This window comes from Struthio camelus, chromosome 14 (genome assembly GCF_040807025.1).
Source record: "Struthio camelus isolate bStrCam1 chromosome 14, bStrCam1.hap1, whole genome shotgun sequence".
In the NCBI taxonomy this organism is placed as follows: domain Eukaryota; kingdom Metazoa; phylum Chordata; class Aves; order Struthioniformes; family Struthionidae; genus Struthio; species Struthio camelus.
In genome coordinates, this window is record NC_090955.1 from 10,424,008 (window position 1) to 10,436,056 (window position 12,049).

General features: G+C 52.0%; 1 protein-coding gene and 1 long non-coding RNA gene across 4 annotated transcripts in view; one reads left to right on the forward strand and one right to left on the reverse strand.

The window, feature by feature from the left end:
* FAM107A (family with sequence similarity 107 member A) overlaps positions 1 to 12,049 on the reverse strand; it is a 34,548-nt gene that overhangs the window by 7,794 nt on the left and 14,705 nt on the right. Inside the window, exons 1-2 of one of the 3 annotated variants that reach the window (XM_068907602.1) lie at positions 11,704 to 11,926; positions 1,248 to 1,422 (exon numbers count right to left, since the gene is read on the reverse strand). In XM_068907602.1, the coding sequence (XP_068763703.1) occupies positions 1,248 to 1,422; positions 11,704 to 11,773 (245 nt within the window). In that variant the 5' untranslated portion in view covers positions 11,774 to 11,926. Of the gene's footprint in view, positions 1 to 1,247; positions 1,423 to 10,712; positions 10,809 to 11,703; positions 11,927 to 12,049 lie in introns of those variants that run through there. The other 2 variants (XM_068907603.1, XM_068907601.1) reach the window with 2 other exon arrangements.
* The window catches only part of LOC104144692 (uncharacterized), a 45,627-nt gene continuing 35,006 nt past the window's right edge, over positions 1,429 to 12,049 (forward strand). Inside the window, exon 1 of the long non-coding RNA XR_011134570.1 lies at positions 1,429 to 4,471. This is a non-coding gene — a long non-coding RNA (uncharacterized lncRNA). The remainder of the gene's footprint in view (positions 4,472 to 12,049) is intronic.

Sequence of the window (12,049 nt, forward strand, 5' to 3'; positions counted from 1 at the left end):
AGCCTTCCGCAAACAATGGCCGATATTTCCTTGTTCATCTCTGCTACCTACGTTGCAGTGGTTTCTTCATGCTTTGTTTCATTGTGGCTAAATGGGAATTATGTTCTGGGAGATCAAGGCCAAGGTGGTAAGCCTTTAACTGAGCAGCATCGCTAGGCAGGATATGGTCACTCTCAAGCCAGAAAGTTATAAAAATATCTGTCTGGGATAGTTAACTCTGCCTCAGTGGTGGGGAATGGCCAAGGCATGGTAATTCTTGTGGTTCTGTGAGCTCCAGAATCAAATCGGATCTGAGCCCTGCCAATGCCCATATTGATTAAGGGACCCTACTTTGATTGTTTGCTCAGTATGTCTTGTTCTCATGATGATTTAGTCCTTTTGAAGAGTCTCTGCTCCTTGTAATTAGACAGTCCATGTGTGATCATGTCAGAGAATTTCTTGGTATTCAGCAAATTCCTACAAAAAGCCAGCAGATTTCTTGCTGTGCTAAAAAGGCTTTCACTGAATGTGTTTTTACTTCACTGATGTTCAGGCATTTTTGTTTGCCATAAAGAAATGATGTGGATATAGGACCTCTATTTCTGGTGTCATAATCCCAATGTTATTTTTGTACCTCCAAAGAGTTAAACTGGTGTGATGGGGTGGAAAATCAGGAATGCGAATGCTAGCTCTTTACCCTAGGAGCACTTTGATTTTTACAGAAACAGTGATTAGCCTTTTCCCTGTATGCATGATTTCCCACTGACGCTATCGCAGCTCCATCCAGCTCCACCTCTTACTGCCTCTGGGTTGACCCAAAGGCTTTAAACCACGCCGAAAGGCTGCATGTTGGGATGGACTTGGCAAGCTGCTTTGCATGAGTGACAGGAACGGAAAAAACAGGACGAGGGAGGGAACATTCATGGGACACCGAGAAGGGGGCAATGGGGACGCCTTGTGTGCAGAGATCTCGGACCGGGTATTTGCAGTTCCCAGAGCTTGCAGCTCGAGGTGCAAGGAAATAGTGAGCGGCTCTGGAAAGGACTTGGCAATGCCCCAGAATGGCAGAGGTTTTCAGTTTTGTTTTTGTTGGATCCAAGAGAAAAGGGGCTGCAGCAAGTTTTATCCTGTGTCTGTAAGTGAAGGGATTTAGCGTGACCTTCCAACTCGCAGGCTGTCTCAGGCCATTCAGCAGCATCTGGCTGATGAGCTCAGAGTGCTCAGCACCTCTCAGACCACTTCAGCGGCAGGTGGGGGCGTTCTCTTACCTTTTGTGGTTCATCAGCAACTCTCTGTGCAGCTCTTGGTGACTCTTTGAGGCTTTTACGGGATTTAGGAGCTTTTTAGGTTTGATAAGATCTGGGTTTCCATCTATGTAGTCTGGGTGAGTCAGGATATTCCCACTGTCTGGTCGTTCCCGCTGTATTTCGGTGTACATTGATGCTGAAAGAAAAGAGAGGTGTTTGCATAAGAAGTCTCGCTATGCTGGAGCGTAGGAGCCCACCGGAGCTCTCCTCCTTGGACAAACAGGAGCAAAAGAGACGGTGCCTGCCCCGGCAGCTCAACACCCGTGTTGGCATCTGCACGCAGGCACATGGGCACGTGTCCAGATGTGCTGGTGGGGTTTTGGAGAGGTTTAAAAAAATACTCCCATTGCATTGTTGATCTGACAAATATTAATCAGATCATTTGTAAGTTACTTACCAGCCCCTCCCTTCAGCAGCTGCAGCATGTTGTGCCAAGGATTAAGGCAAAATAGATCTACCTAAAACTGGAAACAGCCATTGATTCGGACTGCGCTGAGCAGCTGCCTTGGTCGTCCTGGCCGAGGCTGTCAGTGCCTTAGCACAGCGATGGGGATGCTAGGATATGAGAGGGTTTCGGAAACGCAGGCCCAAGGAAGTGCTTATATATAGTGTCTAATCTCATAGACAGAGATTGCAGATACAGTTATCTGAAATCTCTTGTCAGTGTAAGGTTTTGCTGATATCCTGCTGGCCTAATATTCAGGATCCAGCCCGGTGCCAAGGAAAGCGTAATTCACACATGCAGTATGTGATCATGCTGTAATAGTTTGTATGTTCTGGCTGTAAGAACAAAGGTCTCCTATTTTGTAAGTGACGGCAGCCTGGATTTCAGGCAAACCACAAGGCCTACTTGCTGTTGATATTTTCCAAGTGTTTTCCATTTCTCCATTACAAAAAAACCTATTCAAAGTGAGTGCAAAGCACACATTACAAGACAATATGCATACAGTGGGCTGTGCCTTTAAGTGTAAAGCGCAGTTGGGCCGACTATAATTATGCCAATGTGCAGCCTAATCAGGGGCCTAGAAAGAGCAATTTATTCCTAAGTACTCACTCGAAAAATTTGGAAGTTTACCAGTAGGAACAAAAAGTCCCAGGAAAAGAGTGTAGGCAGCTCCACATCTGTAAACGTCTCACCGTTATAATGGGAAGCCTAGTGTGAAGTTATATGGGTTGGTGGAGCAGCAAGGAAAACCTACTGTTTGGTAATGTTGCTTTTCTCTCTTATTGCAGTTCCATGTATAAAAGGAATAAAGCCCTTTTAAAAGAGAAATCGATAGATAAAGCAAGAGAAGGCAGGTAAGGGTCATTCTTTCATAGTCAGTAAGTACTTATCCAATGTAAAGTGGATTGCAATCAAACAGAATTATGTAAGAAATAATACTGCTGAAGAAACAATTCAATATCAAACAACTTCTCACTGAAGGTTAATGTGGCCAGCGCCCTACTGCTTTGGGAACAAAGGAAAACAAATCAGAGCCCGTTACAGGAGTGTAATTGGGGTGAATTCGGTACATATGTAAAGGGCACTTTGGAAGCTGGAAGGAGTGATTTCTTGCATCAAATTATTTTCCTCTAGGATCATATGTCACTGTTGGCCATGGAACATCGAAACGCGCAAATGCCAGGCTGACTCGCATCCTTGCGGGGCCACACTCCGCAGGCTCAGGCTGGTGGCTCAACGGTGCGCGCCAGAGTCGCGCGTGGATTGAAGAACAGCCAAGGGTTAACGCAACACAATTTTTTGGCCAACTTTTGTTAAATGAAAACCAGTTCTCAAACAATGAGAAAACACAACAGGTTTTCACTGGGGTAAAATTGCTTTAGTTTGTTCTTCCCGTATTTCCTCTCCTGTTATTTTTCTTTTCCGTAGAAGAAAAGGCAGAGGAAAGACAGGAAAGGGAGGTGTAAAAGCAAAGGTTTGTTTGGGTGGGAATGAAATGGATGACCTCCCATTTCAAATGGCAAAGCAATGTCTTATTTCGTTCCTAAACAAGACTTTCTCCCTGGAGTAATTTTGAGAAATGTCAGATCTTTTAAATGGAAAATACAATTTCTGGACAGCTGTGCTAAAAGACTGGCTGTAGTGTAAGCGTGTTGTCCTGTTGCCCCTTACTCTGTCCCTTTGCCATCATTTAGAAGAGAGCTACCGTATCCTGCAACAGAGATATTTCTGCGTTGGGATGTTTGATGGGTGCAGAATCCTGTCACACTGGTTATGCGTCATTTTGGGGTGGAAGCGGTCAGCGAGCCGGCAGCTCCAATGCGGGCAAGCCCAGAGGTTTTGAATAGGCGTATGTGGTTATTTCCAGACTGTAGCAATCCAACATTGCATGACCAAGGCTTGGAAAATAGAAGCAATTTATCAGCCTATTTACTGAAGGCAGAGAGGGAACTTTCCCCTGAAGCTAGCACAAATGCAGAAAATGCTGGGAAGGAAGGAGTGGGAGGAATTGAAATATACTGGCAATGTTTCTGGCCAGGTGGCTGTTAGAGCAGCATGCACAAGTCCTCACAATGACTGTAATTTGCCTGAGCAATTTTTCAGGGACCAGGACCCAGCAGGTAGCTTTCAGCTTGGTTTTCACTGCACTAGATCTGTCCAGGGGTGTGTAGACACTGTCAATGAGGGCTTTGCTTCCAGTGGATAGCTGTACACGGAGCATGGCTATCTGAGCTGCTGCCCTGGCACAAGGGCAAAGCTCTGACCTTGTCCCAGAAAACAGCTGGAAGGAGCCTTGAGCCTAGCTACATGAACAGCACTTTATATTTTCAGAAGACTTTAGTCTGGCACAATTCAAGACATGTCTTCATTTTCTTCATAAAAAGAAAAATGAGAATATAAAAGCATTAGTGCTCCTGAAACACAGCCTGGGGTTATGCTGGGAGTAAGGACAGGGCATCCTTTCTCCTGCAGTTTGGCAGACGGAGACCCAGTGCAAAATGTTTCTAGTGGTATAGGTCTATCATCTTCAAGACCTGATGTAATTCATTTCCATGTATGAGGAGACAGACTGCTATCAGGCTGCTTTTTGTCATTATTTATAGTGCTGGAGGTATAAATCAAGCCAGGTCTCCGCAGTGGATTTACAGCACGATGCCTGGTTTTGCACGATGCAGTTGTCGATCAATGAACAAGGCTCTGCTCTGGCACCTCCTTGGCCACCATCATAAATCAGTAAAAGGTATTAGACATTTTTATATTGTTCTTGGCAAGATATAAACAAAAAATGCATGTGCATTCAAACACCCTCTGCCGTGCTCAGAAAGACGGCATGACCTTTCAGATGGACCTGGTTTGGACTATTGTTTTAAAAGGCAGTTGTGTTTGCTTCAACATATGCAGTCTCCTCCTTGCTTTTTAAATACTTTCTCTTTTCTCATTTCTAAAGGTCTGAGGCTTTCTAGGAAAGCTCCGTTTCTGAGTGACTTTTCTATATGTAAAAAGCAAGACCGCCCAGATGAGCAGGCCGAGGCCGCAGGCACTGGCAGATATTTGGATTTCACACCCAACATGACTCCTCTTCCAAGCGAAGCTGCGAAACGCACTCCCAGCCTAGCTATGTTTTCTAGCAGACCCCACAGGAAACATTTGGCATTCGACCCTTTTTTCCAGGCCTAACCCCAGGGTGTAGAACTGGCTGGAGGAGAAAAATGACCTTTTAAAATCTTGATCTGTTGTGATCTAAACTGAAGCCCAAAATCTTGCTCAGGGTCTTGCTGGAGACCCTTATAAATCTGCCCCCAGTTTGTGAGACTTGTGATAAAATCACGGGTCCGCAATCTTGGCTAAAACCATTTCCACTTCCGATTATGCTTAGCCTCGTTCTCTTGGGTTGAAAAACATAGTAAATAATAATTAAATAACAAATAACAATAATTAAATACACCCTACTAGGAGTGTAAAATGTGGTGTGGTGCTGGAGATAGCGAGCGGCTTTTATGCAGCCCATGGCAAGGACAGTTTTAATCTCCTAAACCCTAACCAGACCTGCCGGCCCTTGGGGCACCGTCGAGCCCCTGCCCAGGGTCCGGCACCCGAGACGGGGCTCAGCGGCATTTCCCTTTGCTGCTGCTGCTTCTTGGATCATCCCTGATGTAATTTCACTTGCTGAGAGGAGATGCCCTTCACGGGGCATTTAATTAGGATTAATCGCCTTGTCTCTACATGGTGGGCTGCCCCGTGAGCCTCTCCGTGTTGTGACCAGGCGCTGGTGCTGCTCGCTGCACCCTGCTGTCAGCTGCCTCCCGTTTCCCGGTTCACCGTCCTGTCAGGATGAAAATAATCCCCAGGAATGTTAAGGGGATTAACAGCCTCGGAAAGGGCAGGTAACCCAAGGGGTGCACAGGCTGGTTGCAGCTGGCTGCCTGGCTCCAGCAGCTCTTCACGGGGTGGGGGAAGAGATCCAAAAGAATATTAATCCGGAGCTGTTGTGTTCTAAAAAGTTTTAGGACAGAGATCTGGGCCCCTGCCCAGCACCTGGGCACCTGCAGTGGCTTAGGAGAACGGAGGGCGTAGCAGGACACCAGTGTTCAGCTCCTTTTTGCAGGTTTTCACGTGAAATTCCTTCCCTCCTGCCAGCCGTTCCCCCTCCATCTCTCCTCTTCGGCCTCCCTGGCCCGTGAACACGGCTTCGGGATGAGCCTGCGTAGCAGGGAGCAAGCACGTCTCCTTCCTCTTGGCTTTTGCTTGACTTGGCTCTCCTCGCTCGTCATCCTGCCCCCGTGACAGGCTCTCCATCCCCTTGCGCATCCTACCAAACAGTTTCTCCGTGTACAGCAGCGTGCGCGGACCCCTGCTCCGAGGCGCTACTTCTCTGTGCAGTGCTGTACGGCTGGTTTGCGGTAGGCTTGACTTGCAAAACCGCTGATGTTAGCTTCTGCGGCACAGGCTGGTGTTTAATTTTAGCTGGAATCTATAAAACAGATGGAGTTTGCAGTCTTTTACTTCTGGTGTCTGTACTGTTTGTGTACTGATTTTCTGACTAGACTGTTTTGGGGGAGGTGTTTCAATATGGGTGAATAGCTAGAAAAGGATCAAACTGCTCTTCCTCAAGTATTTTATGGGATCCCTTTCAGGGCAGAGAGTGAGCCTCCACAAAATGTCATTAGCATCAAAATAGGCAGAAGGCATTATCCTGGGAAGGGGATCCCGGGTCAGATGATATCACTATTCATAGTTTTGTGAGACCCTGTTACTTGGTAGAAATGATGAGACTGGAGAAAATTGCCAGGATTTCCAGAGTCAGAGCTTCGGATCAGAGCTTGTAACTCTACTAGCTTGAGGGATCATTTTCTGGACAGGAATAATCAGTTAAAATATAGTTACAGAGAATAATCTCTGTTTTTCTGAAAAAAAACCAGATTGCCTGGGATTTATTTATAAATCTCTATTTTTCAAAGAGCGAACTTCAGGATGCGTGCAGGAAATAATGCTGAAAGAAGCTGGTAATGTGTGTCCCACAAGTAAGGAAACTGCAAAATAACATACTTAGCATGACGCATCAAAACTAGCTCAAAGGTGTTTACACAGGTAATCTGAGCCTGTGAAATAATTGCAGTCTATGACATGTACAACTGCGACAGTGGGGAAACGTCCCTTTTCTGGAATTTCTTGCCATGCCCGAGAATTTGACATTTCTCTTCTGAACTAAAGCTGCGTTGCGTCCGCCAAAGGGCGAATACGAAATGCACCAGGTCTTTGGGGTGAATGCAGCTTTTACCAGCTGCCAGTGCCCAGCTTTGCTCCTTCCAAAGCCTCATCTCGGCCCGTTGCGTCTTCTAATAAGACGAATCAAACTTTCTGCGTGTTGCTGGAATCATGGTAAGTACATCAGTGCAGAGGAGCGCTGTGATACGACCTAGGAGAAACTTTTCAAAACGAGGAAAAATCGGAAATAGTTTGGATGAGCCGACGCTAGAAGGAAATACAGTACAAGGAAGATGTCTGCTGTAGATTCAGAGGCACAAAGATCTTGTTTCTTCACCTCCCCCTTAGGAAGGCTACGATGGTGTGGGACCATCCTCACCCATGCTGCAAGGGTTTTATATGTTAGCATTAACTGGTGGGCAGAGAAGGCACCCCTTGGTCCTCTGGGAGCCTTTCTGATGTGCTCTGTGCTTTAATACTCGGCAGATATTTTTTAAAGAATGACAGTTTTTAGTCGATGCATTGCCACTGTCTAAAACGGAACTGGGTTTAGGCCCTACAACTTGTCCCAGTGCAATGTTATGACAGAAGAGGTTATGCTGTATGTTAAGCGCTACAGGAAAGAGTTCAGATGAAGGGTCGTCTTGAATTTTGGATTCTTAGGTTCTTGATGTTTGCTAATTTGCATAATTTTCCTAATATTAATACATTGTATTTTAGAATTAGAGAATAACTGAGGCTGGAAGGGACCTCTGGAGATCCTCTAGCCCAACCCCCGGCTCAAAACCGGGCCAGCTTAGATCAGGTTTTTCAGGCCTTGTCCAGCTGAGTTTTGAATATCTCCTGGGATGAAGGTTCAGCAATTATTTGAGTGTGTTCCTGAAAAAGGAACGTATTGGAAACGGTCAGGTGCAGGTGCAGGCTCAGCATCCCGTACGCAAGTCACGCAGGAACCCGAGGGAGGCGGTACATAGCCCACAGGAGACCTCTTGTGCTTTTAACTGGAGGTTATTCTGGGGTGGTCTTGCACGGCTTGATTCCTTTTACATCCTTGGGTGTAGCCTTGACATGTCTCAGGGCTTTAGAGGAGACTTCCGTAACGCTTTCAGTTGTATTGACCAAGCTGGCACGTCGGCTTGTACAGGTGGAGGCTGACGCAGAGGCTTTGGCAGGGTGAAGCGTCAGAAAAAGACAGTTGTTTTGGACTCCTGTTCCAAAATCACAACTTAATGAAAGGAAATATTCATTTGTTACAAGTCTGGTAAAGTTTTGTCTGCCTTTTAGTCCTCCTAGCAGTGCCAGGGAAGGAGGCTGTCAGGATATACTGTGGTAGCTGTGCTGAAATCATCTGATGTTGCTGCCGGCTAAGCATCTCCTGTGCATATTTACAGATGAGGAAAAAAAACCTAGTGGGGTTTTGACCGTCTTGCAAATCTGGGAAACTTAATCTGCTGGGACTAGAGGCTCTCTCCTGCGTTACTCCAGGGTCACAGGACAGCGAAAACCGTGTAAAGGTCTCTGCTCCTCGGAGCCTCGCTCGCCGGGGCTGCCCACCCTGCGCGAGGCTCTGCCTCCGGCAGACCGTTTGGGCTCCTCCGCTCCTCAAAGCCAGGACACTGGCTTTCAAAAGCCATTTTCTGCACCTTAAACAGTCGGGAGATCCCGAAAAGCGCGAGCTACCCAAGCGCCATCTTCAGCCGGTGAGAAGCGGCCGCTGCCTGAAACGGAGAGGGTTTGCCGGGCCTGAAAGCCCTCGGGCAGGCGCGTTCCCGGGGTCAAGGCTGCCAAACGCGCCTTGGAGCAATAATTAATCCCCACGTCGCTGGTGAGCCGAGCCCAGAACAAAACGCCAGTCGTTGCTGCACGTTAGCTTAAGGACCGCAGCAGCTTACCGCCTCCCTGAGGCCTAATAATAACGCTCGTAGGGCGAGCCCAAAGACGCTGGCGGCGTGGGATGGCACCGGCTCCCGTCTTCGCCGCCGTTTTCCTTTGCTCTCCCGCCCTGCTGGGGCGGCAGCTCCGCAGCTCGGAGCCCCTCGCTTGGCGCCGGGCGACGCTGGCGGCCGGCAGGCGTTCGGGCGCCCCAAAGGGAAGAGCAACGGACCGCCGCCGCCCTTTGAATCGCCGCGTGTGAATAATTAAGGAAGCCTAAGCGCAGGGCAAGACCCCGGGGAAGCGGTCCCCGGCTCTCGGGGCGCCCGCGCTGCGCTCGGGACTCAAACGCGGAGGGAAAAGGGGCGAGGGCAGGGCGCGCCGAAGGGGAGACAACCCTGACAGGAAAGGAAACGCGGTGCGTTAGCAGTGAGCGGCTTTTTAGGGAAAGCAATTATTTGCAGGCCTTTTTTTTGGCCCTTCCCCAGGTTAAGTAGCGCTTGGGGCTTGAGCCGCGTCCTTTTTTTTTTGTGTTTTTTTTTTTTTGTGTGGTTACGTGGCCAGTGGTTTCGGGTGTCGTCGACGTCCCCTGCTTTGCGCAGTGTTTTTGCCTTATTTTCCCGGCTGCCCGTGGTTTCAGCGTGGCTGCGGCCCTCCGAGGGGACGGGGAGGCGGCGCGTCCCCCCGCCCGGCCCCCGGCGGTGCCGTGGGAGGAGCGCGGTGCGGCCCCCCCTGCCGCGGCCCCCATCCCCTGCCTCCGCCTTCCCCCTCTCTGCGAGGGGCGCGCAGGGGCTGGTCCTGCCCCCCAGCACGGCCAGTGTCCCGCTGCCCACCGGTATGGCCGGTGCTCCCCCTCCCCCGGTACGGCCAGTGTCCCCCTGCCCACCAGTACGGCCGGTGCTCCCTGCCAGTACTGCCAGTCATCCCTACCAGTCCTTCAGTGCTCCACACCAGTACAGCCAGTGTTCCCCCACCAGTACAGCCAGTGTTCCCTACCGGTACAGCCGGTACTCCCTGCCTATCCTGTCAGTACTCCCCCCCAGTACAGCCAGTAAGCCCTGACAGTACATCCAGTGGTCCCCACCAGTACATCCAGTGGTCCACAACAGTAGAGCCAGTGCTCCACACCAGTACAGCCAGTGTTCCCCCCCCAGTACAGCCAGTAAGCCCTGACAGTACATCCAGTTGTCCCCACCAGTACAGCCAGTGCTCCACACCAGTACAGCCAGTGTTCCCCCCCCAGGACAGCCAGTGTTCCCTACCGGTACAGCCGGTACTCCCTGCCTATCCTGTCAGTACTCCCCCCCAGTACAGCCAGTAAGCCCTGACAGTACATCCAGTTGTCCCCACCAGTACAGCCAGTGCTCCACACCAGTACAGCCAGTGTTCCCCCACCAGTACAGCCAGTGTTCCCTACCGGTACAGCCGCTACTCCCTGCCTATCCTGTCAGTACTCCCCCCCAGTACAGCCAGTAAGCCCTGACAGTACATCCAGTTGTCCCCACCAGTACAGCCAGTGCTCCACACCAGTACAGCCAGTGTTCCCCCACCAGTACAGCCAGTGTTCCCTACCGGTACAGCCGGTACTCCCTGCCTATCCTGTCAGTACTCCCCCCCAGTACAGCCAGTAAGCCCTGACAGTACATCCAGTTGTCCCCACCAGTACAGCCAGTGCTCCACACCAGTACAGCCAGTGTTCCCCCCCCAGGACAGCCAGTAAGCCCTGACAGTACATCCAGTTGTCCCCACCAGTACAGCCAGTGCTCCACACCTGTACAGCCAGTGTTCCCCCCCCAGTACAGCCAGTAAGCCCTGACAGCACTGCCAGTCGTCCCCACCAGTACTGCCAGTGCTCCACACCAGCACAGCCAGTGGCTCCCCCCAGTACCGCCAGTGCCGCCTACCAGTCCTTCAGTGCTCTCCCCAGTACAGCCAGTGGTCCCCACCGGTAATTCCAGTGCCCCCTGCCTGTACTGCCAGCGCTCCCCACCAGTCCTGCCGGTCCTTCCGGCAGGAGGGTCCACCCTCGGCCCCGCGCCGGCCTGCCCGCGAGCGCGGCCCCGGCGGTCGAGCCCGTCCGCCAAACAGGAGCTCCAGCCGCCTCCAGAGCTGCCCGCGTTGGTGGGCCCCGGCCGCCAGCAGCGGCCCCGGCGAGCTTCGCGCTCGCTCTCGGAGGCGCCAGCGCTGCCCGGGTTCAGGCCAGCCGAGCCGCCCGGTTCGGCACCGGCTCAGCGTGCTGCGGGCTCGTCGCCTCCGGCCGCGGCGCGCTCCCGCCTGGCGGGAGGAGGGCGCCTTCGGTTTGCTGGTGAGTAATTCCACTTAAACACCTCAGACCGTGAGAAGCAGAGCCGGCGAGCCTGGCATCCCGCTCCGTTAACGGTTAACGAGGGCGAGCCGTCAGGCGCCTTGCGGCAAGGGCATGCGGAGCAGCTTGTTTGGTTTTGTTAAGCCGTGACAGATGCTCAGCAATCTTCTTTGATAGTTGCAAACTTACTTTTCGTGCATCATCAAATATTTGCTGTGGGCATTTGCCAGGGTGTGACAGAGGCACGGCGTTGCGATCATTAATGAGCGCCTTAAGGTAGCGCACAGGTATTTGGTTGAATACAGAGGGGAAAAAAAAAAAAAATCTCCCAAGCTGAGCTGCAGGGATCGTAGGAGCGCGTAGCCGCCGTCCGGCCGCCTGCTCGCCGAGCGGGGCGGGAGTTCGTCGCGGCGCTGGGGGGGTCCGTTCAGAGCGGCGGAAACGGAGGAACTGCCGCTCCCGAGCGAGGCAAAAGGAAGAAAGCAGCTCAAATAGCGCCGCTGCAAACTGGCCGTCGGGGCGCCGCTGCCTTTGCAGGGCAGAGCGAGCCCAGGAGGACAGAGCGGCGCGCGCGGAGGTCGCTGGCTCACCTGATCTCAGCAGCGCGGCTCGGGGGCGGCCGGGCGGCCCGCTGGCCCGTTGACCCGCGTCCCGCGACATGGCGGGGCGGCCGGGGCTGCCGCCGGCCCGGCGCGCGCGGGTCTCGCGGCGAAGCTCGCCGGCTCCGGCCAGGCTTGTTCAGCCGGAGCGAGGACGCGGCATCACGTGGCGGCCGCCGCTGCGCTCTCGCTCCTTCCCCTCCGCTCTCGCCATCCCACCGGCTCCCCGACGCCGGCGGCCCGGCCCGGCCCGCGGGCTTGCTCCGCCGCCCTCGCTCCGCAGCAGCGACTCGCTCCCTTTCAGCGCGTTGCCGGGTGATGTTTTCCCACGGCCGGC